General features: G+C 28.5%; 1 protein-coding gene across 2 annotated transcripts; it reads left to right on the forward strand.

Moving 5' to 3' along the window:
* On the forward strand, positions 1-27,855 carry LOC145831404 (transcription initiation factor TFIID subunit 1-like). 2 transcript variants are annotated; one of them, XM_082938657.1, is made up of 43 exons: positions 1-134; positions 2,500-2,623; positions 2,701-2,754; positions 3,989-4,028; positions 4,371-4,540; positions 4,865-5,025; positions 5,187-5,342; positions 5,554-5,769; positions 6,016-6,153; positions 6,862-6,909; positions 8,282-8,393; positions 9,245-9,431; positions 9,642-9,706; positions 10,302-10,432; positions 14,089-14,255; positions 14,758-14,938; positions 15,183-15,379; positions 15,962-16,076; positions 16,242-16,383; positions 18,534-18,636; positions 18,828-18,924; positions 19,054-19,134; positions 19,270-19,350; positions 19,627-19,761; positions 20,498-20,582; positions 20,717-20,807; positions 21,033-21,153; positions 21,416-21,529; positions 21,732-21,863; positions 21,974-22,129; positions 22,392-22,591; positions 23,028-23,160; positions 23,471-23,599; positions 23,719-23,799; positions 24,021-24,182; positions 24,534-24,662; positions 25,081-25,199; positions 25,466-25,676; positions 26,070-26,144; positions 26,330-26,398; positions 26,884-26,989; positions 27,311-27,361; positions 27,605-27,855. In XM_082938657.1, exons 1-43 carry the CDS (start codon positions 27-29, stop codon positions 27,697-27,699), a joined length of 5,268 nt encoding a protein of 1,755 aa, XP_082794783.1. In that variant the 5' UTR covers positions 1-26; the 3' UTR covers positions 27,700-27,855. The 2 variants fall into 2 exon arrangements, with proteins under 2 accessions (XP_082794783.1, XP_082794784.1); XM_082938658.1 differs by lacking the exon at positions 6,862-6,909.

Consider the following 27,855-nt stretch of genomic DNA (forward strand, 5'->3'; position numbering starts at 1 on the left):
ATTTAGTGTAACACTTATTATAAATAATGTCTGATGAATCGAGTTCAGATGATGAAGGAACTAATATTCTTGGAGGCTTTATGTTTGGAAATATAGATAAAGAAGGACAACTAGAAAACAATATATTTGGAGATGTAAGTTTTACCTTATTTTTAAATTTATGATTTGTTTTGTATTAGCACAAAAAACTGTAAGAAAAATGTAGCTTAGTTTTGGTGCTTTAATGTGAACGCTCACAACTATGGTCAATGGATTGGCGTGGAGAAAGACCTTTCGGTCATTCAGCCTCACACCATTTATTTTATAACTATTTTTGAGCAGTTTTAATTAAAACAATAAAAAAGAAACTTAAGATCAACAGAAAATCAATAATATTATTAATTAATTGTTTTTTTCTTTTTTTTAGTATCATTATTTAAATTAACTAAAAAGAAAAATGTATTTAAAAGAAAAAAATGGTATGCACTCTTTTTTATACCCATTTCTACCAATATTGACTATTGTAACCATATTCTATTTAAGAGTGGTGTATATTTTTTTTTTTGCAAATGAAAGTATTCTAAACAAAATGTTATACAATAGTAGAAAATATTGTTTATTGAATATGAACTACAAAGTTTTATAGTTCGTATTTTTGGTAATAAATAAGTTATGCTTACTTTGCTAAAAAATCTAAGCAAATAGTTTTGTATGTTCTCTTTAAAGCTTGAAATACTAGCTTTTCTGACACTTCTACCACCTACCTACCTGTGTAGAATATCTTAGAGTTTTTTTCAACTTAGGAAGCATGTTTAATTTAAAACTGTTCAAACTTGCTATATTATCATTAATGTTCTATAATTGTTTTTTTAGCTAGATCTTTTAGCATTATTCACACAAATGAGATTAAGCTCCTTTTATTATTGCAAGTTTATTGTCCATATGATGGATCTAAGCATCAAAACTTAAACCACTTAAACAGAAAGACACATAACCAAATAAATCAAAAAAGAAAATAACACAAAAAGTTTATTGTTTATAACAAAAATTAAAAAATATTTTAATATAGTATATATAAATTTGTATACTAACATTAAAAGCAACATTTTAAACCACAAACTTATACTTATTTACGCTTTGATGTAAAACAATCAATCATGAAAAATTCAATTGCATTGACTAACAACAAAAATAAAAGTCTGAAGCTCCAAGCACATTTAAATAGACTGGCCAGATAAAAAGGGAAAGGCGCTGCTTAACTAGGGGTAGGGAGTACTTGGGTGATGTTTGCTGGACTTATGAGTCCATATAATTTGGATGTGTTTTTTGCTTCATTAAGAAGAATCTGAAAAAAAAATAAAATTTTGCAAAAAAAAAGTATGCCACCCAAAAAACTAATTTTGACCCCAAACATATTTTTCAATTTTTTGTTTTAAACAGTAATAAAATTAGTTACACATGTCCTAGACTTATAATTTATGTCTTAAATGAAAGCTTATACTTATTGACATATATTTAAAGACATATTCACTGCTTTTGATGTATTATGATGTCATAATCACCCTAAATGTGCAAAACTGTCTGTAAAATGTAGAGTAAGGAGTACAGCACATTTTTTTGTCATATTGTAAATTCAAATAAGTACATATGATTTGGATGTGTTTTTGTTTAGTTAAAAAGAATTTGTTTAAGAATTTAAATTTAGCAAAAAAAAACGTTGCTGCCCAAAAAACTGATTTCAACCCCAAAAATCACATATTTTTTGATTTTTGACTTAAACAGTAATAAAATTACTTATACATGTCCTAGACTTATAATTTATATAAATAATAAGTATATAAGTATATATATAAATGAAAGCTTATAATCATATTCATAAATTAAAGAAATTTCAACTGCTTTTGTTGTATTATGAGGTCATTGTTACACTAAATATGCAAATTTTCTCTGTAAAATTGTACTTTATTTTCTAATATAAAAAGCAAATTCTTCTACTGTTTTACTTTTAGTTTTTTGATTTAGAATATAAAATGTGTCAAGTCAGCTAAGCAGAAAGATATTACTGATGTAATGTCATTTCAACTGCATGTTTATGCTAGGGTTTCCATAAGGACGTGATTTTGCTCAAATGTGGGAAAAAACTACTAAAACATAACTACTTTTTTATTTAAAATCATTACATTTTTAAAATATATGATATTTCCCACTTACTTGTCCCTTAGTTTTAGAACCACTGGTATAGACTTTAGTAATACTTTTATACTAATTTTTAAACCAAAATCAGTATGTTTGTCTATTTGTTGATAAAGTCTTATACCTGCAAGCTTTTATCTTTAGTGTTCAAGTTTTTAAACTATTTCATAAAACTTTTTAAAAACCTTTTGTTAAGAATGATAATAAGAATTCTACAAGCTTAGTAATGTGTTTTCTAGGTAGTATATTAGTTATTTTTTGATCTAACTTTAGTTTAAATCTTAAATAATGTTAAATTGTGCTAAAATTATGAAAAATAATTAATAGGTGACTAAACATCAGTTGAATCAACTAAATTCTGCTTGTGGAGTAGAAAATCTGGTAACAGATTTAAACAAGGAAGAAAAGAAGGCTTCAAAATCAAGCATTGATTCTACAACACATCATAAAGGTATTAATAAATTTCTAACTTATTTGTATTAAAGTTATAAATTAATCAGCTTCATGATTTCATATATTTGAATTAAGATGCCGTGGACTTTTATGACACCAATGATGACCTGATAAGTGAAGAAACTTCAGGTATTTACTCGAATCAAAGTATAATAATTTATTTTTTTTTGAATCTAGTTAAGTAAATTTTTATATTTTAAACTTTTTTTAGTATTTTGTATATCAATGTGCAGTTTGCTTTGTTTTGATAATTTTAAATGTTGCTGATTGTATGCAATAAGTTATATTGTTTTATGGGCATAGGGGGGTGGTAAAACACTTTTTTTGAAATTTGCTCTTATTTTATATAGTTTTTACTAAGCTACAAGATGCTTTTTACAGATTTAGAAAAACCAAAATAATTTTTGAGATATAGCTGGTCAAAGTCGGAGGCAACAATAGGTTACTTATGGAAAGCGCAAACTAAAACTACAAATAACTAGAAATCTATAAAAATTTATCTCCTCCTACTTTTTTCGAGATAACTGCCTCAAATTTTCAGGAAATGTTCTTTGCAATATTTAGAAATCTCTGTCGGAACAAAATTTAAAATATTAAAGAATAAAAAAATTATAATAAAAAAACAAAAAAAATCTTTTTTTGTTTATTTTTATATAAAATTTTTGTATTTCAATATTTTAAATTTTCATATTTTTCAATTTTTTTAAAAGTATATCCAAAAAATTTTTTTAAATATATCAAGGAACAGTTCCTGAAAATTTGAGGTAGTTATCTCAAAAAACATAGGAGGGAGAAGATAGATTTTTAGTGAAATAGTCTAATTTTGTTGTTTTAGTTTGCGCCCCCCATAAGTAACCTATTATTGCCTCCGACTTTGAACGGCTATATCTCAAAAATTATTTTGAACTTTTAAAATCTTTAAAAAGCATCTTGTAGCTTAGTAAAATCTATATAAAATACAATCAAATTAAAAAAAAAAGTGTTTTACCCCTTATGCCCTTATATGTACATCGTAGTTAGAGAATAATCAGTTAATTCTCTGTCAATAAGAGCTAATTGATTTTGACTTTGTTTTTTTTTAAGTCTTTATTTAACCAAAACAAGCTTCATCTAAAATGCATGTAACTATTAAACATCAATTTTTTTTACCTAAAATATATTTTTTTAAACAACTATATATATTTTATGTTTTTATAAAAATATATAGTAGTTGATTAAAAAATTTTTGTTTGTTGATCATTTTCGATTAATTATTAATAATGTTTTTATGTTACGTCGATTTGTATATTAAATAATTTTTTTTTATAGAAATAATTCACACTTTACTTGTATATATTATTAAATCCAAATATTTTCTTTTCAGATTCAAAGAATAAAGTATCTGAAAGTTCTTCAATATTTTTGTTAGTTATTAAACAGCATTTTGAATGCCCTGATTTAAAGTTTCGTAAAAATTAATACATATATTATACAATGAGTGTTTAGTCACACTGTTTATTATTTCCTAAACATATAGCTAATTATATTAAACCATAAATTAAAAGTTTGTTATATAAATTTAACAAATTTTTATTTTTTCGAAATTTTACTTTGCAAACAAAGTTTTGTTCATAGAGCTTATCAGTATGAAACGTTCTGAATAGTAAAGTATTACTACTACTAATAAAGGTCGGTATAAAAATTGTCCGACACAGTTCTTTCTATGCTACTACTAATTTATTAAAAATAAAAATTTAAACTTGTAGAAAACCTCCAGTTCCTAAGCCAAAAATAAAAAGCGATTACGAACAACATTCCATCATTTTGCCTTCAGTGGTGTCCTTGCACTCTCAGAACGACAGCGAAAACTACTCGGCTGGCAGCGTGACAAGCTTCAACAAGAACAAGAGTAGCGAGAAGAAATCCAAAAAGTTGCGTATGTAAATTTTTATAAACTAGTTTTGATACAACTTGTTCAAAAAGTATTTAAATTTATACACTTGATAGTAACAAGCAATTAGTTTTTCTTATTATATTTTATCTGCTTTTCAAAGAAAGCTGATATAAACTGTAAATGAAAGTTTTTAATTACTCTTTAGTTAAGTTTAATTTAGAAAAATATATTAATGTTTAGGTTGTTCAGTTTAAAATAATTACTATTATGTATAAATTATTGTATAACAAAACTTTCCATAAAATAAAAATTTTGATGTATTATTTGAACACATTTCAACTTCAGAATTTGAAATAATTTTTTCAGTCACTAAAGCTGAAAGAAAGAAGAAGAAAAAACGAGAGAAAAGGGAAAGACAAAAAGCGCTTGAAGAAGAAAAAATATACGAAGAAAGATTAAAAGTTATTAAAGAAAGAATCAACTCACTAAGTACTAAAGACCTATTTCCCGAGTTTGATAAAAACAAGGTAAAAATTATGTTTAAAATTTAATTAAATTTAGAGAAAGTTGTTATAAGTCAAATAAATCTTGCAAAAAATATGTCATATATGTTGTTGCAGTTAGCGCATCAATTTAAAAACTTCTAATTAATTCAGTTTAGTTTTTTTAACACCTGTTCAACGAACAGACGTTGAGATTTCTGCGCTTGTTCCACAACAAGGAGGAAGACCTTGAGCTGCCCGAAGTTGACAGGAAAGAACTCCGCGACGACTTCTGGTACGAAGGCTGGAAACCGGAGAAGGACAGAGAAGCTGAGCCTGAAGAAATTGCGACTGACGACGAGGTTTGGAAGCAAATAAGGAAATAAAAAATATGATTAATGCCAATTAAATGCAAACTTATAAGCTTCAAAAAATAAACTTTTTTTTGGTGTTTAGATGTTTGGCTTTAATCATAATTTGTATTAAGATCAAATTCATATAATTAACTATGTATGTAATTTAGAAACGAAAATATCGAAACAGTTATAAATTTCTTCATTCTTATGGTTCTAGGAAATCCTCAAGAAGCCAATGAAAGTTCTCCGGTCGAAGGTGGAGTCGCTGGAGGAGGCGGGCGTTGACGACGGTAACCACGGCAACCAGGAAGCGGTGATGGAGGGGTTCGAGTGGAGGGAGAACCCCGCTTACATGTGGTACTGTAAAGTTGAGGGGAGCGGAGACGGGAAGAAGTTCAACTATGGGTTTCGACTGCGCCCTGAAAACTACCAGGTCTGACTTTAATAAAATTTGTGTGATTAACGCCATTGTTGAACAGTTAAAGTTAAGAAAAGGTATTTTTGAAAATTAAAATAACTTGGAAGAATAAATTTTACATAAAAACTTCAAATTTATTTTTTTAAGATTTAAACTGTTTCATTTACAAAATTTAGTCTCATTTACTTTTGACCAAATGATACTTTTTCATAGTTAACCAAAAAATACTTCCAGCCCTTTGACTGTGTTTTATGTCCCTAGGGAAAAACAAGCAGCAGGCCAGAAGTAACGGACAAAAGTTCATTTCCAAGCGAGGACCACTTTTACATGGTCAGCCAGAAAAACTGGGAGGACGATATCATTTGGGACTCGGATGAGCTGCAAAAAAACAAAAACAAAGTGAGGTTTTGCGATGTTTAGAAAAATATAGAAATTTTATTTTCACACACTACAAAGCTGATAATTTATTTTCCCACCTGTTCGAGGCATGGTCGAAAATTTCACAAAGTTAAATGTTCTTACGCTACCTGCAGTGTTTTATAATTTTTTAGTAAACTTTATGTTTCAATGTTTTCACGTTATTTTTACGTCTCACTGGTAATTGATGTAAACAATTGTCTTTCGGATTATACGTTACTACACAAGCTAAGTGTTTTAGTTACAGTTAAAAAGTAAACACATGATATTTATGCGTACGTCAAAAAAATTTCGTTGAAAAATTATATAAACATTAAGTTGACTAAAATGAATAAATAAAAACTTTCATACTGCCACATAGACTACCTCAGTTATAAAAAACAATCTATAAAATTATATCAGTTATATTTACAGTTTTTGGAAAATTTAATTTACTTGAAAATTTCAATTACTATTGTGATAAATGTTGAAAAAAGCAAATAAGTTCTAAAATAACCAGATTAAAATTTAAGTTGTAATTTAATTTACTAAAATGGTGTGTAAGAAATACAAGTTTTTCATAAAATTAAAAACATTAAACCTAACTGAACAAAAGCATAGTTCTGTTGAAGTTTTTGCAATGTTTACTATTACAACAAACCCGAGTGTATATTTGTATAACGTATTGGTATCGTTTGTTGCGTTGCACAGAAAGTAATGCAGTCGAACGAAAATGACGAAGCCGTCCACGAGAGTCGAGTGAGTTGTCCAGTAGTTTTCCAGCTAACCTGCCGCTTGTGTTTTTCCTACTAATTCTCAGCTTGCATGTTCATCCGTGTTTTTGTCATTCAATTTTCACGCAGTAATTACCAGCTTAAAGTCATTGTCAAAAAGTGTTGTTTAGCTTACTGAATTTTGTAATAAGTATATTCATGCAGTATTAAGTAAATAAGTAGTACATTAATATATAACAGTCTTTATTACAACATAGTTATAATATTTTATAATTTTATACATGTGTGATGTAGAACCATTGAATTTGATATAAATTTGTTAATCTAAATCTTTGCCTCTAAATTACATACTATAGATAAATCACAGTTGTTGTGATTCTAAATAAAGTTTAGTATATGATTATGTTCAAATTGTTTTAAATACTATTTGTTGACGTAGTTTAATTCTACTATTAACCTTGTAAAACTGTTGAATTGTAACTATTTTAGACGAACTGTTAATGTATGATAGAAAATAAATTTTTTTTTTAGTTTTATATTTTTCTAGACATATGTTTTTTTTATTTGTTATATTTCTAACTTTGATGAGAAATATTTTAATATGTTTCTTTTGCATGTTTTTAATACGAATATCATTCATTTGCTACAAAATTGATGTTTTATTTATTTTTGCTTTCACTATTGAAATATTTAAAAAACCGTTATAAACGAAAAAGTGTTGTTTGTAAAATATCAATATCCTCTAAACTACTTATGCTTTTCGAACGTTAATTTTTTTCTATCATACTTTAGACATTAAATGAAAACTTCTTAAAAAGATGTGTTTTTAGTAATAAAAATGATCATTAAGTAATCAGTTGTAAGTATAATATTTGTACAGTAGATTATTATTGATATCTTCTTCAAATCATAGATTTTTGCATCAGTCGAAAACTAATATATGTTGTTAATCATTGATTCATAGGATCAGCATGTTATATTTAAGTTAGATTAGTTGTTAATTTGATAGTAATTAAATTAAATTTTAATGTACCTTTGTCTTCCTTTTAAGCTTCTTAGCTTTGTACAAGTATTTAATTAATCTACAAAACAAAACTTTGACTATTAAAAAAAAATCATAACTGATAGTTGGCATAGCTTGTTACCTTACGGTATTATTTTAAAGATAATTTTTGTACTACGTAAGTTTTGAAAATTTAAATATTATAGAAAAAGCTGGCATAATTTTATTTTCTATTAAATTTTTTTTTTCAGTTAGCTGCAAAACTGTTGAAATCAAGCTGTAAAGCTGATTCTTACGAAGTTAAAACGAATTAAATTAAAACCAGCCTGATAAAAATTATCAGCCTAAAATGAAAATTTAAAGCTTGTTAGAAATTAAACAATTTGTTGCAAAGGTGAACAGGGAAGAAATGGCCGGCTGGATCCCTTCCACGCACAGGCGCAATCTCGGCATGACTCCCGGTGAAATCATTTCGGATGGCAAAAGTGCTACTTCAAAAAAGAAAGGTTTGCCTCTTTTACGCTGTAATTTTTTGCAACTTGTATAAGAATGTTAAAGCTATTTTTACTTAAAAAAGGAATAATTAGATGGTAATTTGTTGCATCTTGAAATTAACTTCATTAAGTTTTTAAATTTTCAGATTCATACTATGAACTGTACTGTTGTAAAAAAATACTTGTTCACAAGTTTTTTTTTAGTAGTTAAGTTTTTAAGAAAACAGTGTTTAGAATTTTTTGATTGTTTAAAGTTAAAAATTTTTCAAATAAAAATTCCTGGTTGTAATCAGCTAACAATAGTATTTATAAACTTTTAATACGACTTATATTGGGGGTAATTTTACTGTATACTTGATGAGCGGGTTTGTGCTCTTATGTCATTTAAAAAAATCTAATTCAAGTTTTAAATAACCGTTAACTGTACCTAAGGCTTTTACTATAATTTTACTTTTAAATACTTGTTCACAAGTTTTTTTTTAGTAGTTAAGTTTTTAAGAAAACAGTGTTTAGAATTTTTTGATTGTTTAAAGTTAAAAATTTTTCAAATAAAAATTCCTGGTTGTAATCAGCTAACAATAGTATTTATAAACTTTTAATACGACTTATGTTGGGGGTAATTTTACTGTATACTTAACGAGTGGGTTTGTGCTCTTATGACATTTAAAAAAATCTAATTCAAGTTTTAAATATCCCGTAAACTGTACCTAAGGCTTTTTTTAAAATCCCAAAATGTTAAATTTGAAATTTTTGTTTAGCGGGCCTTTTGCATGCTCGTGGGCCTGTACGTTGCCCTCAATCTAAGTTAATTTTAAACTAAAGAAATTTATCTTCTTTTCATGAGTTTATCACTGTAACTGCAGATGGCACCGAGGTGGTTCGCACGGACTCGGCGTTCCCGATAGACAACTACAACCTGATATACGGGGACTGGGAGAAGGACATAATATGGGACGATCAGAACATGGACCACATCCCCCAGCCGCAACCCTTCAAGCTGGACCCGAACGACCCCGAAATAATACTCGAGCTGCCCGAAGAACCCAAGTCGTTAGTTTGGTGTTGTTGTTGAAGTTTGTCAAATAGTATGACATTACTTTTTACATTATAACTTAAGGTATCTTAAATAAAATCACAGTTACAAAAAAAAACTATCAAAACCAAATGTTTTGACACTTCTCCGGTCCAAAATTGCCTTTGTTAAAAAACTACAGTATTGAAATTTGTCTAAATATATTTAGAAAATAGTTTTTGTTCTAGTATAAGAATGCAAGCAAAAGAAAATGCTAAGAAAGAGGTGAAGAAAAAAAGCGGGAACAAAAATGGTTAGTGTTAATTAAATAAGTTGATTTAGTTTAGTTAATTTCTTATAAATGGTCAACAACTCTCAGTAAGTAGTAAATTACGACATAATAAATACCAAGCTATATTTTTTTAGTTCAAAAGTTTTAGTTTATCAAAAAATGTATATCTTAAAGTTTTATACTGCCATTTTGATTTCAACCAACCAACCAAAATTTAAACTGTTTGAATTTTTTTTTAAATGTTTTGCAGTAACCTTAGTATAACATATTAAACATTCATGGTTTTTAATTCTCAAGTTTATTTACTTTAAAGTAAATATTACAATGGCCAAAAAATGTAGCTAGAGGTTTAAGTAATTTAGCTTTTTTGTTTTTGAAATTGTATAAATGAATGGTTTGATGTTTTTGTTTATAATAATTCGTAATTTTCAAAAATAATAAAGAAAATTTTTAGATATTTTCAGAAGATAAAAAAACTATATCATGAGTTATAGAGTTTTTTCGTTGGGTTTAGTTACAGTTTCCAAAAACATTTTTTTAAAACTAAATTGACAGTAAACAGTTTAAGTGGAAAAAATTATCTGGAGTTTTACTTAAAACTAAAACTTTTCTCCAGCAAATAAAGAAAATGAGGAAATACAAGACAACATGCAGAGAAAGAACATGTTTAATCTTTCAAATGACTACTTTTATGAATCGAAGAAAACTAACAATGGGTGTCTTTCACTCACCAACTCTCTATTGCAAGTCAGTTTGATCAAACATTTGTTTTTATGAACTTTGTAATTATTTTTTCTTATGTTTATATACAACGAAAAAAATAATGTTACTTTAAATAAGTTAGAAAAATTAAAAGGTATTAAGTTGTAAAAAACTTGAATTAAAAAAAAGTTATAACATAAAAATCTTTATAGAAAAATTATTGTTACCTTAAACATTAAAAAAAAAAAGTTTTAAAGTATTAAACTGTACAAAACTTCATTAAAAAAACTATTAAATTGTAATCAAGATATAAAATTGACGGTTTAAAACAGGGTTTCCCAAACTCATTTACTAAATCGCCCCCTTTTCAGTAACTTGAAAAAAAAATCGCCCCCCACGATTTTACAAAGTAGTTTTTCTTTTGAGTACAAACTTTTGAGCTAAAAAAAGTTGTGTTCGAAATGTAATTTAGTCTTGTACTTCTTATGCACGCATTTTGTCTTCAAAGTAGTTTACAGGGCTTGAGAAAATAATTTACAGTTATTTTCTTAGAAGCCCAGTAAAGTGTATTAAAATACTTAATTATTAAAAAGCCTTGAGTAATCTGTAATCAATCCTGTTTAAATATGATCTGTTTTGAAACTATTGAAACTTTTAGGTCAGTGGTGGACAACTTTTGTAGTCAGCAATTCATATTTACTAAAAAATATTTTCTATTTTCAACTCGTTAGAAAATGTAATTGCGGGCTGCATTATTTAGAAAAATTACAAATAAGAAAGTTGAAAAACTCGAGCAAAATTGTAATAAAATGATTTAGTATTATTGTGATCTAGGAAATACATTTGTGAACTGAAAACGAAATGAAAGCGTATATCAAAATATTAAATATCAAAAAACTAAATTTTATTTATTTTGCACAAGTAGTTTTCAATTTACTTAGCGGTTCGAAATTCGACTGTATCTGCGACTGGATCTGAGCCGTACGTTACCCACCTGAAATCTTAACTTAAACCTGACATTTTAATAATACCTCATATAACAAATTTCGGACATTTAGAAGTTAATACTGAGTAACTTATTTAAGCCGCACAAAATACTTAAATTACTTTATAAATAGGCTTTTTTTAAATATCTATACCAGAGATTAAAAAACTATAAAAGAATTAACAGTTTATTTTACACTAAATGAAATAAATATTAAAACATTATTTCTGATCTAGTTAAAGGAAGTTTGACCGACTGGTTGATTATCTCACATGAAAAGTGGTTTCATCAACAGCTTCAGTTAATGTAGTAAATTTACTAATTTCAATGCTAAGATATATTGTAAGCAAGTTAGTTGTAAAGTTAAAAAAATAATTTTTAACTTTTTAAACTATTTGTTTCGTAGTAGAATACCATGAAATAGCATTTGACTTGGAATAATCTTTAGGGAACTGAACCTTAATTCTAACAATTTTTTTTCTTTATTTAAATTCAAAAAAAAAATCTAATGTTTTACAGTTAATTCTGTGAACAGAAAGTAATCAATTAAAAAAAACTTTTAACTAGGTTTAAATTTTGTTTTGTAATTGTAGCAGTCTTTTTGATGGCTTATTTAATTCTGTTTAAAAAGTTTTTTTTCTAGCTATTAGCCTACAATAATTTAACAGAGGAAAATAGTGAAAAACTAAAAGCTAGTGTTTAATTATTAAAATAAACTAAGTATATTCTAATTGCTAATATATATTGAATTAAGATAAAACAAAAAACAGTTGTATTAATAGTTTAAAACTCCTTATATTATAATAAACTTTTGAACAATAATAAATTAAGTTAGAAAATAAAATTGTGTTTAAGAAACTTTTAAATGAAAAAGTAGAAGTCATTTCAAATAGAAACCTCAAATTTATACTCTTTTAAAACCAAAAAAATCTTATTAGAAATAAAAACTTTAATGGTTGTCAAAATATTACAATCAGATAATAGTTTTATATAGATATAAGTTGTATACATATTAAACTAGTAATAACAAAAACCTGTCAAATAAAGGTCTTTCAAACAAATAAATTAATCACTATGCTATAAAAACTTTTAGTGTAATGTAAAACAACGAATATCAACTACAAAATTAACCAGGTCAAAATAAAATTATTAAAATCTTTAAAACATAAACCATTTAATAAATATAGTAGACTTCCGCTTGAGTTCGCACTTTGAAAAAAATCAAAAAGTGCAAAATCAAAAAATTATTACCATATTTTTTTTTTACAAAATGACAAATTTCAATATGTTATATGCAATGATGTTATGAATAAACATGAAATCCATTAAAACATAAAACAAACTTTCATAAAAAAAAAGATCTATATAAGCTATTAAATATTATATATATTTTGTTTTATTAATATTTAGTTAGTAATAGACTTTACTTTAGTTAAATTTAATAAAATATAAAATGCACTTTTTTTTGGGTAAAAAGTGCGAACTCAAGAGGAAGTCTACCGTAAATAATATTTATTAGGCATTATGCAAACCTGTTGTAGAATTAATAGCTTAATAAAGTTGTTATTATAAAAAAACTACTTAAATACAATACAAACCAGGTGAAATAAGAAATACTTCAAAATATCAAATAAAATTAAAAAACTTTCATAAAATAATGTCTGCTACTGAAGTCTAATATAATGTGGAGGATGAGGAATATGACTGCTTGCAAGTTTTTCTAATCTGATTCTTAATTAGTAAAATAGAGCCTTAAGTCACCTCCTTTATAAATATCTAGATTAAACCTTTTGCTCAAGATGTTGATAACTGAACTGAAAGCTTTCTCAACAACATAGCTAGAAGGAAAAGCTATAAACAACAATCTAAATTCCTCTAAAATGATTGGATACTTTTGCCTTAGTTTTTGTTGATTCCAAAAGCTTTCATATCGTTCTTTGGAAGAATTTACTTTAAGTTCAAGGTCAGTTTGTAAGTCTGAGAAGGTTTCCTGTAAGTTGTTTACTTCAAAAGTATTTGCCTCAAGGGATCCATACTTTTATCTATATGATAGCTTTTTTGTGTCAAATCTAAATTTTACTACTTAGTATGTTAAAATTGTTAAAAATTCAAGACTTTTTCCAGGTTTTTTTTTGCTTAAATTGTCAAATTCTAGGTTTTTCCAGGTTTCTAGGTAAATTGGCAACCCTGTATAGTTTTATTTCTTAGTCTAACTTAGTGACTTTTCAAAAAGCAACTGGAAATATCATGAGGTGATAGATAGTAATAAATAACATAGATTTTTACAAACCATTTATAACCCCAAATAACATATATGTCAGGTTATAAAATAGTGAGAGGGATTCCAATCGTCTATGATATATGTAATTGTTAAATATGGAAATATATAAATGAAAATATAGTATTTACTTGAAAGTAGGAGTCATAAGCACTAGATTTTTTTCTTTTTTTTTCATAAATAAAATAAACTTTTTTGTTTAAGTTTTACCTCAGGGTCAAATAGTTAATAGCAAGCTAAAAATAGTAAAATAGCAAGCAAAAAAGTAAAAATCTTATGACAACCCAAAATTTTAAAATCGCCCCCTTTTCGCCCCCTTACTAATTATCGCCCCCCAAAATACTAAAATCGCCCCCAGGGGGGCGATATCGCCCACTTTGGGAAACCCTGGTTTAAAACCTCCATACACTTTTCCTAATGCGTTAACTTAACTCGCAGCACTCCACCCCGGCCATGGAGCTGAACCCGATGTTCTTCCCGACGGACATGAAACAGGAGAAATGGCAGAACTTCCACCGGCAGCCAATGAAAAGATACGGTCACGGACCGATGAGCAGGCCCGGCCCCCACAAGATATACTGCGCCTACAAGAACATCATCAAAAAGTTCGTTTAAGTGTATTTGTTGCGTTGATAGTTTATTAACGAGGGTAATTAAAAATTAGAATGTAAATAAAGCAACAAACTCAGTTATATATTTAAAAAAATAGTGTTTCCTAAATTTAAATATAGTATCTTAAGTTTGGAAATAAACAAAGCCAATATTTGTTTGGTGACTTGTAATTCGCACTGTAATTTCTTAAGAACTAAACCTAATATGTGTTAATATTTTTAGTAGTAGTGATGCATGTAAAAAATTTACAAACTTTAAAATAAAACAGTTTAAAATGATATTCCAATAAAACTGCAAAATTTGAGCTTTTTAAGTTTTTCAAAAATTGTACACATACGATGTTTTTTATTAATTCAAAAATTTATTTATAACAACTGTGTTATCCTATAGAAAAAAAAACTTTATTTATTTTTGCGACATACTTGAAGTTATACAGACACAAGTAGAATTTTTTGTAAATAACTTTTATATACTTTTTTTTACAAACGATTACAGAGCGAAGCAGAGAGAGCAGGAGAGGTTGATGTCTGGAGGAGGGGACGTGTTCTTCATGAGGAAGGTGGAGGACTTGTCCGCGTTGGACGGAAACGTGGTGCTGGCGGAGTACAGCGAGGAGTTTCCCCCGCTCATGAGCCAAGTCGGAATGGCCGTCAAAATGAAGAACTATTTTAAGAGGGTCAGTTTGCGTTGTGATGAAATTAATTAAGTTTTCCAAATTATTTAGTCTTTTTTCATACTATGACTAGGCAACATTTTTTGCGCTAGAATAGAATTATGCATTGTTTGAAAGTAGTTTTAGTATGATTTTAAATTTTTATTTACCATTTGAGTAAACTGGTTTAGGGATGCAAATTATGATTTTTGCATATCATAGTAAGATTCAATATTAATATAGCTACCTACTTATTATTTTCACACAGAAAGCGGACAACAAGGACCTGGAGCCGCCAAAGTACAAGTACGGCGAGCTGGCGTACACGCACTCCAACTCGCCGTTCCTGGGCAGCCTGCAGCCGGGTGAGAGCTTGCAGGCGTTCGAGTGCAACATGTTCCGAGCTCCCGCCTACAACCACAACGTCGGCAAAACCGACTTCCTCCTCATCAAGAACAGGCACCAGTGAGTTGCTTTTTTTCTTTTGTTCGACGCTTGTCCTTTGCAATGACTTCGGTTTCTAGGGTACTTAGTTGATTTTTCACGTGAGAGCTTACAAAACGTTAAAGCGTGTGTTTTTGAATACAATAAATTAACATTTATTTAATGGGTGGTTTTTGTTTTACATTGAATGTCACTCTGCAACAGAGCGACTCTTTTGTACTAATATTAATAACAACTATTTTTTATATTTATTTTGCTGAAGTTTGAAAATATTAGATAAAAAGAAACACCGAGCAGAAAGTTTGATCAAAGGTGAATACCTAAAATTGACAGTCACTTGCACTCATTCCTAATAATAATCAGTTTTATTATTTGTAGTTTTAAAACGAAGGTGTTTGTAATATTTTTCACTTTATAAATCATTAGTTGTTCAAGTAAGGGTCGGTATCGATTTGGGAACTCCTAAAAGGGATCAACAAGTTGTAAACACTTATCATGAAAAAACAATAGTATGATATTGGTGAATACTTTAAATTTTTATTAGACATGCATACTCAAAAAAATAAACATAGTTAATTAAATTTAAAAAAAAATATTTTGCAGTTATTACATTCGTCAAATTCAAAAAGTGTTCACTGTTGGTCAACAGTGCCCTCTAATGGAAGTGCCCGGGCCAAACTCTAAAAAGGCAACAAACCACATAAGAGATTTCTTGCAAGTTAGTTTAAACCATTTTCATAGTTAAAGTTAGAATAAAGTTCTTTGTTTGTTTACTAGACAAGTATTGCGAAAAAAAAATTAATCTAATTTTTATGTAATCTGTAGATTTTTTCTCCTATTTGAATTAATTTTTTTGTGTGAAATTAAATTTAATTATGCTTAGGTGTTCATCTACCGAATGTTTGCTGCGAGTCCGGATAACCCCAAGAAGATAAGAATGGAAGAAATAAAGAAAGCGTTCCCCCAACATTCAGAGACCAGCATCAGAAAAAGACTGAAAGCTTGTGCCGAGTTCAACAGAACTGGTATGTTTAAATTTTGCCCATCAATATGTAGTTTTACAGTGTAATAATTTGTGTACGTTTAGTTTATTTTAGTTTATAGTTTAGGTTTTTGTTGTAAAGGTTAGATTTTTTGTTGAGTTTAAAAAAACTATAGTTTTCGTTTTAAAGCTAGTTCAAGGAAAATAAAGCTAACTGTTTTTATTTAATTGCTATGTTAATTTAATGTATTTATTTTTCAGCTCTTTTAATCGTAGATCAAGAAGCAAATGATCAGAATATTGTGAAAATAAAAAAGTGTCAGTTAGATTTTATTTTACTTCTAATATTTTAATAATTCTTAAAGATTTGTTTTTAGGTTAGTTTAGTCTCAGTTTTACGTTTTAAAAGTCAAGTAATCAGCAAGTTTATAAATAAGTTATTAAAACTAAAATTTTACTACCTTTCTATGTTTGAGTAGTTTAAAACTTAAAAATATTTAAGAATAGTACTGTTAGCAGTTCTTCGAAGTACATAATATAGTTTTATATAAGTCCAGAACTGTTGTTTTTTATTTCAAGTACAGCATTATGTTTTATTTATTTTAAGTCCAGACAAAAAACTAATTTGATTAAGTTGTTTTAGTTATAGATTATATGTATTAGAGATATCATTACCAACTGTTTTTTATTTGTCCAGCACTTCAACTTAATAGCACAACTTTTTATGACCCATGTAGAGTGTGAATAGCTTTATGCAAACTATGATTGTTTTGATTAAATACAAGAACCTGCCGCTTAGGTACGAATTTCCTACGTACGCACTGCCGGTTGAGTACGCAATTTTTAGCCGTAAAATTCTGTAATCAAATGGAATTTCTTGTTAAGAGGTTAAAAAAAACATAAAAGTAGTAATACAAAAGTATTATATTCTACAATTAATTGCACTTTAACAAATTTGAATAAAGTAAAATTAAAGAAACCGGAAAATAGTTATTAACTTACAAACTCTATACTAAATCTAATATTTAAAACAAACATATTACACTTCATTTATTTAGCGAGAACGAGCAGTGCAACTTAAATTTGCATACCTCGTGGTTAAAACATAGGAAAAAAAACGTATTCAAAAGGTCAAACAAAATTTATATAATGGAAAATAATGAAGAGTGCAATCCACATTTACATACCCATGATTGAAACATAAATATAAAAAGCTATCAAAAACTTCATTATAATTTAAATAAACGAAAATAATGAACAGTTCAATTGACATTGACATAACCCATGATTAAAACGTTTTAAATGTAAAAAAAAAACAAAGTTAACGAAAATGAACATGTTTGAGGCTTAATGTAAGTAATTAAAGACCAAAATTTCTTAAGTACGCACTGCCAGTTGGGTTTGCAATTTTGTGTTGTGTTCAAAGTGCGTACCTACTCGGCAGATACAGTATATTGAAATTAAAAAAAGAATTATAAAACTTATCGAAATTTACATAATAACACGATTTATAAAACACTAGGCGTGGATTACAATTGTTCAAAACTTTTATTTTTTATTTTAAGTGCAGCATTACATTTTTATTTATTATAAGTGCAGATTTGAAACTTATTGAATTGAAATTATTAGTTAGATATAATAGAGTTACCGTTTTTGTAACTGTTTTTGTTTATCCAGCACTTTAACTTAGTAGCAGAACTTTAATTTAATCGAAAAAGAGCGTGAATAACTATTTTAAAATATTTTTATTGACTGAATACAGAGTTGCCACTTTACCTTGAAACCTGGAAAAACCTGGAATTTGACAATTTGGGCAAAAAAAACCTGGAAAAACATTGAATTTTTAACAATTTCAACATGTTTAGTAGTAAAGTTTCGATTTGACATAAAAAATCCATCATATAGATAAAAATGTTTGTTATCATCAAAAGTTTTTCTTATTAAAAAACTCATTTAAGGAGCTTTACAGTATCTTTTCAATGTTTTCATACTATTTAACACAGTTTCTTACCTTAAACTTGACTTTAAACTAAATATAGACCTAAAAATGTGCAATTTTAAAAACCTGGAGAAAATTTTGAAAAAACGAGTGGCAACCTTGTGAATATGATGAAATAAAAAAGTAAAACTTTACTACTTATTACTTCTGTGTTGTTGATCTTTTCTATCATAACACAACTCATATAACACCAGGCGTGGACAGCAATTGGTGGGTGCTGAGGTCAACCTTCCGCCTTCCCACTGAAGACGAAATGAGAGCCATGGTTTCTCCCGAGCAAGCCTGCGCTTACTACAGGTAATGAGGAAATTTGTGCATTATGTTTAATATTATTAAAATAAAATGTGGAATATGAATTAGTAGGTAATATCAAAAGTAATGTTTAAAGTTAATGGTTCTTTGTTTATTCGAAGTAGTTTTTTTCAGACCGATTTTATAATAAATATTTGTAAGAACAATTTATAAATATTTGTAATTCTTGTTGGCAGCATGGCGTCGGCGCACAAGAGGCTGGTCGACGCGGGCTACGTGGACAAGAACATGCTCGTTCAGCCGGACGACGACAATGACGAGGAGCAAACCAAGGTAACGATAACAAAAAAATAAGATTAGACATGCGAACGTTTTAGCAAAATTTGTACAAAAGAGCGCGAAACTACGATTGTTTTTGATTCGAAAAAAAACGTTTTCGCATTCAAAATTTTGTTCAAACAGGTTGACGAGGAAATTTTGTCGGCTCCCTGGCACACCACGAGAGCTTTCATATCGGCCGTCAGAGGAAAATGCCTCTTGAACGTGAGTTGGTCTATCTTGTTTCTTTACCTCTGGTTGATGCAAATTGTCTTTGAAAATTAATACGTACTCAAGAAATAGAGTGTGTTTGCTAAGAAATAATAAAAAGTTTTTATTTTACTAAAATTAATTTTTTAGCTCACCGGTTCTGCCGATCCAACGGGCTGCGGTGAAGGTTTCGCGTACATAAAACAACCAATGAAACCAGTTCAAACTAAAGTGAGTTGAGAAAAAAATGGTATATAACAGTTTACTTTTATTAATTAAATAAAAAAACATACTTTTTTTAGCAATCGTTTAAAAAGATAACACAATTACAGGAAAATCATAGAAAAATAAAATATTTATTTTTTAGAGATTTAAGAGTCTTTTTTTTCTATACAAAATCAAACTTTTTAAAGTTTTATTTGTAATATATAATCATTTAAAGTATGATATTGATAAATTTTTAGTCTCTCATTTAAAAACACTCAACAAACATTACCCAACCGACAGGCTCAACAGCAGGGAAACGAGCAGCAATCGGCGCCACCGAAGAAGCAGGTCACCGGTACGGATGCCGATCTCAGGAGACTGAATCTCACCGCCGCCAAGAAAATTCTCAAGGAGTTCGGCGTTCCTGAGGACGAGGTGAATTATTTTAAGTAGCTTGTTTGTTTACAGTTCAATTTTTATAAAATGCCTTGCATCATATTTTCGCAGGGTTGCCACAAAGTCAGGAAAATCAGAAAAAGTCAGTAAAAACAAAATGGTAAAAAAAAACAAAATTCAGAAAAAAATGGGGATTTTTGCAAAAAAATTGACTTCAACATGCTCTTAATAAGAAAGTTTATAATCATTAAAAATTGCATTTCGCTAATGTTATTTTCTAAAAACCGTTGCTGTCGCATTTCATCTTTCTTTCAGGGTCTAATTGAATTTTTGTAATAGATTAAAATCTTTGTGTTCTCTTGGTGTATTTAACTATGTGGTAAAAAATAAGTTTATTTTTTATTTTAAGGTGTTTAATTAAAACTACTATTAATTAAGAATTTGATTTTATAAGTCAGGAATTTTTTTTCAGCTCGATCTGTGGCAACCCTGCTTTTGTCCATTAAAATTGTTTGCTTCAAATCAAATTATTTTTTTTTTAATTTTTACTTTTTTAATATCTCAAACTTCGGTTCATGTAAGTACAGAATTTTAGTTTTTTAAAGCCAGATGTTTGTCATATGGACGGGACTATTTTATATCTTTTGGTTAATTTGTTTTTTAGCATAAACAGTATTTGAAACTACTAGTAAAATACTAGCTTAGACGCAGTGTATTTTTTGCTTAGAACAAAAATTATTTGAAAATTAAACACAATCAAGAATTAAACGAACAGATAAAAAGGCTGTCGCGTTGGGAAGTTATTGACGTGGTCAGGACCATGTCAACCGAACACGCCAGGGCCGGAGATTCCGCAGCTGGTAAAAAATTATAAATATTCAAAATTTGAATTTGTAGTGTAATTTCGAACATATTTTAGTACGGCAGTTTAACTTTTTTTACTTTTTTCTTGTTTTGTTTCAAGCTACGCATGCGAGAAACCTTAATTCAACAGGTAAGTACGCGAGAGGAACGCGTTACTCAGTGGCGGAGCACCAGGAGAGGTACAAGGAAGAATGCCAGAGACTGTTCGAGCTTCAAAACAAGTTGGTTGAATAACAAGTTTTTTTGAAACTGTTTGCATTTGTTATAACAATTTTATTTAACTTCAATAGCTAAAATTACTAGCACTTAAAAGTAATTTTTTGATGAGAGTGTATACATTATAATAGTAGGTTTACGCAATTTTACCTGTCTAATTTAAATATAGCTCGTTTCTATTTTTGTTTTTTATACGATTTTTTTTTGTTTATGACTTGATATCAACGCAGAGTTTTATCGAGCCGGGAAGTGCAATCGACCGACGAAGGAACGAGCGACGAAGATTCGGATTTCGAAGACATCACGAAAAGTATTGAGAACAGTCTGATCAACAACAAGTCTGAAGATCAAGTGAGTTTTGTTGTTAATCTTGAGTACTGTGATCCAACAAAGACAAAATTAATAAGTAGTTGAGCATACACGTGTGTTTTTGTGTTAATAGGTTTCGTGATAGCGTCTAGTCACTCAAAAAAGATTTTAAGCTAAACAAAAAAAGCTGTTTAACATAATAACATTACACGTATTTTTTTGCACTTGAAAATTTTGAATTTAAAATAGAATTTCAAAGTCTTGTTTGAATCATAGTATGAATATGTTTTAAAAACTACAAAAGCTGAAAAGAGAGAAAGAGGAAGAAGAACGGAGAGATCTTTTGAAAATGATGAGAGGAGAGCCGAGTCAAGTACAAAACCAAAATAAAAAATCAGATGATCAAAAAAACATTCAAGTTTGTTCTCAGCTTTATTTTATTAAGCGTTTGTTTATAAACTAATGAAAAAATATTAATTGGTAAGCCAATAATATTTTTAAATTTGAAATAAAGCCTAAATTATCTTTTTTTAGATTAAAAAAAGTTTGAACAACAAATATTAAACAAGCTATTTAAACTTTTATTTTTTAATTTTGAACCAACATTAAATTTATTGCAGATAAATTCCGGATCTTGCTTGATAATCACGAGAACTCACCGGGAAAACGGCCAGTCTTTCATGAGGGAAGAAACGGTCAGGAGGCCGGAAGTCATCCAGGCCTACATAAGGCTGAAACAAAGGGAGAAGGAGGTATACATTAAATGTATTTCAGTTTAAGATGAAAGTTGCAAATAGTTTATGAAAACAAGTAGCAAACTTAAACAAGTTACTTGATTATTACATTAATCTTTGTGTCACAGGACAAAACAGTCATAAACCGATACATAATGCAAGACGAGCACACGAGGGAGGAAATGAGGAGGGAGAAGAGAAGGTTGCAGGAGCAGCTGAGGAGGATAAAGAGGAACCAGCAGAAGGAGAAACAGAACAAGCACAACCCGACCTACAACCCCAACGTTGGTGTTGAAATAAGAATTAATCTGTATTTTATTGTGTAAATTGTTTATTAAGTTTCCTTACATATTTTATATACAATTTTTTAATTTTTATTAGTTTATTACGAAATAAAAAGTATTTATTCCCCCTGTATAAGTGGAAATCTTTGAATATGGTCTTTTCAATACATCAAAACTTAAGTATAAACTTTTTTTATACTCAAGTTTTTGTTTTATGAGTTTGACTTTTTATATATTTTGCAAACTCTTATCCAAACTTCAGATGAAGTGCGGGGCTTGCGGTCAGACGGGTCACATGCGGACCAACAGGTACTGCCCCTTGTACAAGAACTCGACCCAGGTGCACGGCAACGAGGCCATCCTGTCCGACAACAGCGAGGACGAACATAAGGTGGCGCCGGCGACGGTGAACCAGACCAAAGTGGACGGGCTGAAGATGACCATCAAGAACGTCAAGATGCAGTCAGTTGAACATAGCGTAGTAATTTTTTCGTTGAAAACTCATGAGCCTCATTAGTTGAACTTTTTGAATTTTTTTTTAATTTCTATTGTGTTTACCTTTTTTTTTCATGTCTAATGTACTGCGGAGTTGCTTTATGTTAAAATTTAAAAATGTACTTTTTCAATAAATTACAAGTTTTTCGACTCTCACAAGATGAGTTGAATTTTTTTGTAATTTTTTGAAACACATTTATCAACAGAACTAAATAAGCTTGTATTATGTATAAATTTAGCTGTATTTTAATTGTATGTGTGTTATTTAATTGACACATTTTATTATAAGTCATTTTTATGCATGACTTAAACTATTTTTTCTTGAAATTATATATATATCATTTAGAGTAGTCAAATCTTAAAGACTTATAAGAGTATTAACTTATTATATTTTGATAAACAGTGCAGAAGAGGCAAACGAAAGCAAATCGTCTCTTAAAATAAATATTAAAGTTCCTCCAACGAACAAAAACGATGAAGATGATTTTGATGAGCCACCAACTCCTCGCAATAAAAAAGAAAACCGAAAACGAAAAGTAAGTTGTAATAAATACATGATAAGTAATAATGAACTTTTATTAACGGGTATGCTTTAACATTTCTACTACATTCCTTGTAATTTTTTAACAACTGTTTTAAATTGTTTACTTAAGTTTATATGAAAATTAGATAATGTGTCAAAAATATCAAACAATAATGAAAACTGTTAGATGTTTTACAATAATAATCCTTAATTTATTTAAAAGTATGTAGTTGATTTATATGTAGTGAAAGTTCCGACAAATAAATATTTTTTTTTTAATGCAGTAGAAAACCGTAAAATTAAATAGAAAAACTGCATTTTAGGCTTCTACAGTTGTTGACGACTATTTGAAGGGAAAACCCCAAAAGAAAGACAGAAAGAGAATTGATCCACTAGTGGCGCTGTCTACATTACTGGAAAATATATTAACTAAATTGAAAAATATGAGAGAGGTATAATTTTTATTTAGTTTTTGCTCTTTAATTATTAAAAATATATTTATCCTTTTTATCAAAGTTTTTTTTAAGTTTGTGTAAAACTTTTAAATATTTTACTATGTTAAATAAAACAGAGCGAGTTCTTTAGAAGACCAGTTAACACAAGAAAAGTGGCAGATTACAATAACGTCATTGAAAATCCTATGGATTTAAGAGTTAGTTGGTTGCTAAAACAACTTAATTTCAAAACAATTTTTGGGATAATTTTTTTCATAGGCTGGTTAACAAGTAAAGTATTAAACTGATCATTTTTTGTAACTCATAAAATTGTTTATATCAGACATTGCGAGATAACTTGAATAAAAAACTTGAAGATCTTTTTTTTTACTTATAAAAGTGTTGATCTTTATTAAATGATAACAATTTAACACCTCAGACGATGCGAGACAATTTGAACAAACGGGTGTACCAGAGCACCGACGACTTCATGGAACACATCGAGCTGATAGCTTCCAACGCGCTCATGTACAACGGAGCCGATCACATCATAACTCACAACGCAAACAAAATGAAAATCTTCGTGAAAGAACAGCTCAAGGTTGTGTGTTTTTCAGAAAACTTTTTTTTCAATTACATACCTTAAATATGGACATTGACAACTAAACAATTGTGACATCTACAGAAGTATCTGTGATAAATAATCTTCAATTTATTGGTATTAAACTACTTATTTTCAACTGAAGATATTTATTTCATAAAATAAATTAATTTATACAAAATACAATCGCGAAACTTAATTTAGATAAAAAACATTTAATGTTACTTTTCTCAAATGGTTATTAGAACACTAAACTAAGTTATAATTAAAACGAATAAAAACGTAAAATTGTATAATCATGTATATATTTTTGCTTACATGGTTTGTGTTAAATAAACATTAAATTATTAGTTAATGGAGGACAAGATACTTCGACTTGAGAAGGAAATAAATCCTCTGATTGACGACGATGACCAAGTCGCATTCACCAACATTCTCAAAGAAATTGTTGCTAAACTTTACAACAACAAGCAAGAACTTGTTCGTTTATTTCATTTAAACCTTTGTTTTTAATGTGTGCAGTGCTGTTTTTTTACTCAAGTTGAAAAGCACTTATCGGGGTTATAAGTTTAAAGATTGAATTTTTATTTGAATAATTTTAATATGTATAAATTAAAATTTGTTGTTCTTTTTTTACGTGGTTTTTATTTAAGTCGTATAATTCTAGTTAAAAACTTTTTAAATTGTTTCAATATTTTAGTTCTTAGTATAAATCCAATCTAAAATTAAAAAAAAACAGTTAAAGTAGTAAAGTTTATACATTTTATTTTATTTATGTTTAAAATAAAGGCTTGTTTAGTTACTTTAAAAATTTAAACACTTAGCACTCGAATAGACCTTTTACAAAAATATAAATTCAATTTTAGAAAAACAAATAAAAACAGTTGTTTACTTTCAGGCTGCGAAGTTTCATATTCCCGTACCACGAAGTCAAACCGATTATTATGAAAAAATATCTGAACCCATGGACCTTGGAACTATCAGGAAAAATGTTAAAAACCACAAGTACTCTGACAGGTAAAGTTTAAAAAAAAAAAAATGAATTTAACCTCAACCAACAAAATCCTCCTTTAAAAAAATCAAATCATTAATTTTGCTTTAATCTTAATTAAGACCAATTTACGTTTGTTTTAAATTAATTAAACCAAACAGTTCACTGTAAGTTGGTATTTCTTGTAATAGTAAAGTCTCAGCTAAGCTGAATTACAGGTCTTTAATGTTCTACAATTTAAACTTTCAATAACAATTCAGGCAAAAAGCATGTACTTTTACCCTTCCAACAGGCAGCTGTTCCTGAAGCACGTGGAGCTGCTCCTCCGCAACTCCATCGAGTACTACGGGAGCGAGCACGCGTACACGGACATAGCCAAGTGGATGGTGGACAAGTGCCGGCAGGTGATAGACGGCAGGTCGCAGCAGATCGAGCAGCTGGAGGTGGGCATCATCGCCAGGTCCAAGATCGCCCAGGACGAGGACATGAACGACGTGGACACTGTGAGTTTAATTTAATTAATTTTTTATTTGTGTAAGATTAGTTTACAGCAACCGAGGATATCCTATATGCAAGTATAGGAGTGAAACATTGTTTTGTTAGTAGTAAAATTTTAAATTAAATATAGGATAATTACTATGTGTTGATTGAGTATGAATTTGCTTTACGGGTGGTACTAATTAGAAGACGTTTTTATTAAAAAATGGAATCATTCTTTAGGTACATGTTGTTCTTTAAAAAAAAGACAGTGTACTTCAGACCTTAAAAAAACCTGTCTGTTTAATTCAAAGATTTATTATTGCATGGTTGTCGACCTTTAGTATGAAAGTTAAAATAGATCTTCGGTCTAAATATTTTAGTGAATAGAAAAATATACGTTTTAACATAATTAACAGAACACAGAGTTCAACGACGATGTTGAAAACGACATAATGAACATTTCTCTTTCTGAAGATGAAGCCACTAACATGGTTAATTGTTTTAAATATTTTTCTTCTAAATTTATAATAGTTTTGTAAATAAAGGTAAAACAATCGATAAAATAAAATACAAATTCTTTGGTAAAACATTACTTTCCAAAACAAAAGTTGCAATTTTTTGATATTTGTTTTTATATATTGTTCAATTACATTTTTAACACGATCAAACAAAACAGCCGATAGATCAACTAACAGAAGAAAATGAAACACAATTCAATCAAAACGACATGGATATTCTCGGAGAGGTGATTATTTAAATTTCAAAGCTGCACTAAACAGTACAAATATTCTACAATTTATTAAAATTTCTAAAGTTTTTCATCTGGAATTTTTTTGGATAACTTTTAGAATTTTTTTTTAATAGTTTAAGTTAAAATTTTTCAAACTTGACCAAAAGAATTACAATAACTTATAAAAAAAAATTAAATTAACTTATAAAGTCTTTATAAGTGTATACTAGATATTTTGTTAGACATAATAGTTTTCCTATAACTTTAAGATATTTTTAATAACTATTTACTTAACTAAAAAGTATTGCTCAATTTACTGTAAAGTAAAGCGCCTATTTAAATAATAACAAAAGTGCTAATTAACTGTTATAGCTAACCGTTCTAGTTCTATTAACTATTCTAGAGTAATTAATTTGCACTCTTACTAATATTGAACTATTACTCTAAACACTTTTTGAAACGACACAAACAGTCTGGTTAAATGTTGTGAATATTTGCAGGCATTGCAGCAGGCGGAGCACATGGGAGGCGATCAAACTTCAAACAATGCGGATCTCTTCGACGACTTGTACATGAGCTCGGACGAGGATGACAACAACTTGCAAGGTATTTGTATGCTTGACTGCGTTTAATTTTTGTTAGATCTCTTGATGTATTTAGAACTTTGAATTCCGTTTAAAATGTTTTTGTGATGTAAAAACTTGATATAAATGTATAATATGGGTTTGAGATATGTATTATTAAACTACTAAACAAATAAATATATACATTACATATACTTTTAGCTAATATGATGAGTATCTGTTTTAATACCTATTATATTTTAGAAACTTTTTAAAACCGAAAATAAATTGGTGAAGCAGCTAAGCTTTTTTTTTAATAAGAATTTTTTCTTACATAGAAATACTTACTATTTTTTCCTAACAGAGCTCCAACCAAATGATCAAAATAACTCTGAAGAAATGATGCAAGAAATAGGTAATGTTTGAAATATTTATTATGCATGCAACTAATTTGTGCACCTCTAAATACTTTATATGTAAAACTGCTTTACTTAGATACTTAAATTAAATTGTATATTTAAATCTAATGATTTACGAAGCGGTTTATCGTTGTAATGTTTTCAGCTGTTCTAGATTCGGTGAGTGCTGACAAAAGTTCACAACTTTACCAAATTTTTACTTTTAAGTTGTAGATATAGTGTTTACAAAAAATTTTCAGATTACATGCAAGATTATGAAACGAACGATTATACAGCAGAGGAGAGCAATAGCTATTCTAATAACTTGTCTGAATCGTCGGATAACGATTTTTGATGCTTTTATTTTTTGTACCTTATTCTGTGTATACTTTTCCTCTCTAATAAAATTACTTTGTTATCAATGAATGAAAAAGTAAAACTTGCTAAATTATTTTTTAATGTTGAAGCTTTAGATGAAAAGCGAAATTGAAAGGTACTTTTCTTAGTTTAA

This window comes from Thalia democratica, chromosome 3 (genome assembly GCF_965202585.1).
Source record: "Thalia democratica chromosome 3, ktThaDemo2.hap1.1, whole genome shotgun sequence".
Lineage (NCBI taxonomy): Eukaryota > Metazoa > Chordata > Thaliacea > Salpida > Salpidae > Thalia > Thalia democratica.